This window comes from Gavialis gangeticus, unplaced genomic scaffold (genome assembly GCF_001723915.1).
Source record: "Gavialis gangeticus isolate Ggan-Ray unplaced genomic scaffold, GavGan_comp1, whole genome shotgun sequence".
NCBI classification, from domain to species: domain Eukaryota; kingdom Metazoa; phylum Chordata; order Crocodylia; family Gavialidae; genus Gavialis; species Gavialis gangeticus.
Genome location: NW_017728997.1, coordinates 52,065,341 through 52,068,232, shown reverse-complemented (window position 1 = coordinate 52,068,232; position 2,892 = coordinate 52,065,341). Strand labels below are relative to the sequence as shown.

The following is a 2,892-nucleotide window of genomic DNA, read 5'->3' as shown; positions in this document are numbered from 1 at the left end:
TCCTGCAGGGGTCCCACATTACCCGGCACCTTCTTCATCCTCCCAATATATTTGAAAAAGGACTTTTTGTTATCCTTAATCTTGGACGCTAGTCCGAGCTCCATGTCCGCCTTGGCCTTCCTAACAGCTCGCCTACAGGCCCGAGCTGAGGAGGTATACTCCTCTTTGGAGATTTCACCCCCCTTCCACCGGGCGTACGCCGCCTTTTTGGCAAGCAGGCAGTCCCGGACGCCCTTGGTGAGCCAGGGGGGCTTCCGGACACTCCTGCCCCCCTTGCTTCTTGTTGAACTGTACACTGTGAAATACAGCAACCATTGCAAACATGTAGAAAGATAAAAAAGTGAAAAGAAAACCAGCATAATGGATAGGCAGGTTGAAGAAAATGCAACTAAAACAGAATCCACTAATAATTAAAAATGGACAGGGGACAAAGGGGGTAAACGGAAAGTGCTAGTGATATAAGAAAACATATTACCTCTTTCTAAAATACTCAAGAATCTCAAAATGAAGGTCACCACACTTGAGTGGTACAACATGGGATTAAAAGTAGAGGTGTTGCTACTGTACTCAAGATCTGTGGTTTGCAAGATATTCTCCAAATATAACCCTCCTGTTGTCATGAAACTTTTTATGTTCTGGGGAATGCCATGAATTTATGATTCTGTTATCACTGTATATATATCTTCCCCTTCCCCTCCATTGCCTACTCACTGAGCTTCAGTCTCAGGCTGTGACTTCTGGATCTCAGAAGCACAGCACCCATAACAGCAGTAGTAGTCACTGCCTCTGTTGACCCTGGGGGAGGGGCTGGGGAAGGAGGAAGGAATCTTAGCGCCAAATCACAAACATTTAACAGGCCTCCTGACATTGGTGACATTTGAAAACAAAAATTTTTATTTGCAACTTTCAGGTATACTCACCCTTCTTCAGGAAAATGCAAAGACTGTTAAATTTATCTTAGGTAGAAATGAAAAGTCATATTTCACAGGGGAGCTGAAGGTGTAAAATCTGGTTGGAAAAGTTCATTTTATGCAAATTAGGCTCAGATAAAAGAGCAGTCTGTTTACCTCAAAGCTGTCTGATGGCAAGCAGGATATTGAATTATGTTGCCTTCTGGTTATGATGTTTCATATTTCACAGGAGGATGGGTTGAAGAAAGGCTCTCCTGAGCAATGAACTTTTCCAACCAAGAATTCTTACAACACCTTCAGCTCTCCTGTGACACATGAATTTTCATTTCCACTTAGGAGACATTTTACAATCGTCGCATTTGTCTACACCTGAAGAAGGATAAATGTGCCCAAAAGCTTGCAAATAAAGACATTTTATTACGAATATCTAGTTGGTCTAATAAAAGATATCACCTCTATACAGAATTGATTCCTTTTTCCTGTAAACCAGTAAGGCTACAACCTGTATCTCTGAAACAGTTTGTTTCACTGCACTTATAATAGGCGCAGCTATGATGGCAGAGTCACTCCTTCCACTTGAAGAGCAATATTCACAGATGTTTGTAGCATAGAGGTGGAACATTTCCATTAAGTCCAAGTACATGCACTCATTGATAAATGCTCAAATAAAATTGCCACATGTGCTATATAAATCTTATACTCCTAAATCTTGCTATGAGAAAATACCACGTTAAAAAATAATCCAGAGTTCTGTAGCAAACATCAATTAGAATGTACCAAGGCAGCAGACGGGGCCATTCTGACACAATCCATTTCTCATAACCGTGATATAGTATCAAATGCTCAATTTCTTATCAAGCCAAAAGACCGTTCTTCTAACTTGGGGCGAATCATTAATTCTGCTTTCAGTGAGGTTAAGCTCATGTTTAGTTTAATGCTGTCAAACATAAAATTCACATCTTGTTTTTAGATGCTGGAAAATTTAATGCTTATCTGGTTTGTTCCCTACATATGAAATAGATTCTGCAAAGACTAAAAACTAAAAACTACAAAAAGTCAAGGCAGTCCAGGTGATCCTGCACTAATCACATACTACAAACACTCTCTTTAAATTCTAGAGATTACAATCCAGTGTTTTATAAACTTACTATCTCCTTTGATACCTTTGCAGTCCATTACTAAACTGCCCCCTTCAAAGCCTAATTAGATGTATATCAGGGGTCGGCAATGTTTCTGGGCAGACAGGCAGATGGTGGGGGAGCAATGAGGGGCACAACCCCTTCCCTGCTGCCCGCCCTGAGGCACACATGCCAAGCAAAATGCCTTTGCAAGCTATGCTCTGGCACTCATGCTAGGGATGTCCCACCCCTGGTCTATATGATAAGTATTCTGTATTCCAAGATCCACAACACCTGCTCTCTTGAAAGCAGTTTCCTTAGTGTAGCTGGCATGTAGCAAGGACAATGCACTGGGACTAGAGTGGAAATAAAGGAACTGGACAGATCACACTTTACCAGAGAATGTGCTCTGATCAAGGGTTACTATTGAAGTGTTCCAAGAGATTTCCTTACTACTAATACTTGGAAAGATCATCAGTTCTTGATAAGAGAGTGCGTGAGGGAATCTCATTCCTCACCACTCTAAAGGTTATGTAATCAACCAGTTTTCCAGATATGATGCTCCACTAGAATATTAGATTTAAGACACCCTAAACAGTCAGGACACTTGAAAGAGGAAAATGTTACAAGAGAACTGAGTAAATTAAATCTTACTCACATGTTTAAAAGATCCGTGGGGGGCTGCAGTTGCTCCTGTTTCTTCTAGATACTCATCCCAACTGAATTCTGCTTCTTCCACAGCAGACCCAGCATCTAGAATGGGGGGAAGGCAGGGAGAAGGGGAAGAGAGAGGGTGTGACCTAATGTTTGACATGGAGAAAATATAGTTTTCATAGTTTCATAGTTTCTAGGGTCGGAAGGGA

At 41.4% G+C, this 2,892-nt stretch overlaps 1 protein-coding gene across 7 annotated transcripts in view; it reads right to left on the bottom strand.

The window, feature by feature from the left end:
• Positions 1-2,892, bottom strand: part of SFMBT1 (Scm-like with four mbt domains 1) — a 171,483-nt gene that overhangs the window by 138,889 nt on the left and 29,702 nt on the right. For all 7 annotated transcript variants that reach the window (XM_019505201.1, XM_019505207.1, XM_019505204.1 and 4 more), the window contains exon 2: positions 2,688-2,782. In XM_019505201.1, the coding sequence (XP_019360746.1) occupies positions 2,688-2,782 (95 nt within the window). The remainder of the gene's footprint in view (positions 1-2,687; positions 2,783-2,892) is intronic.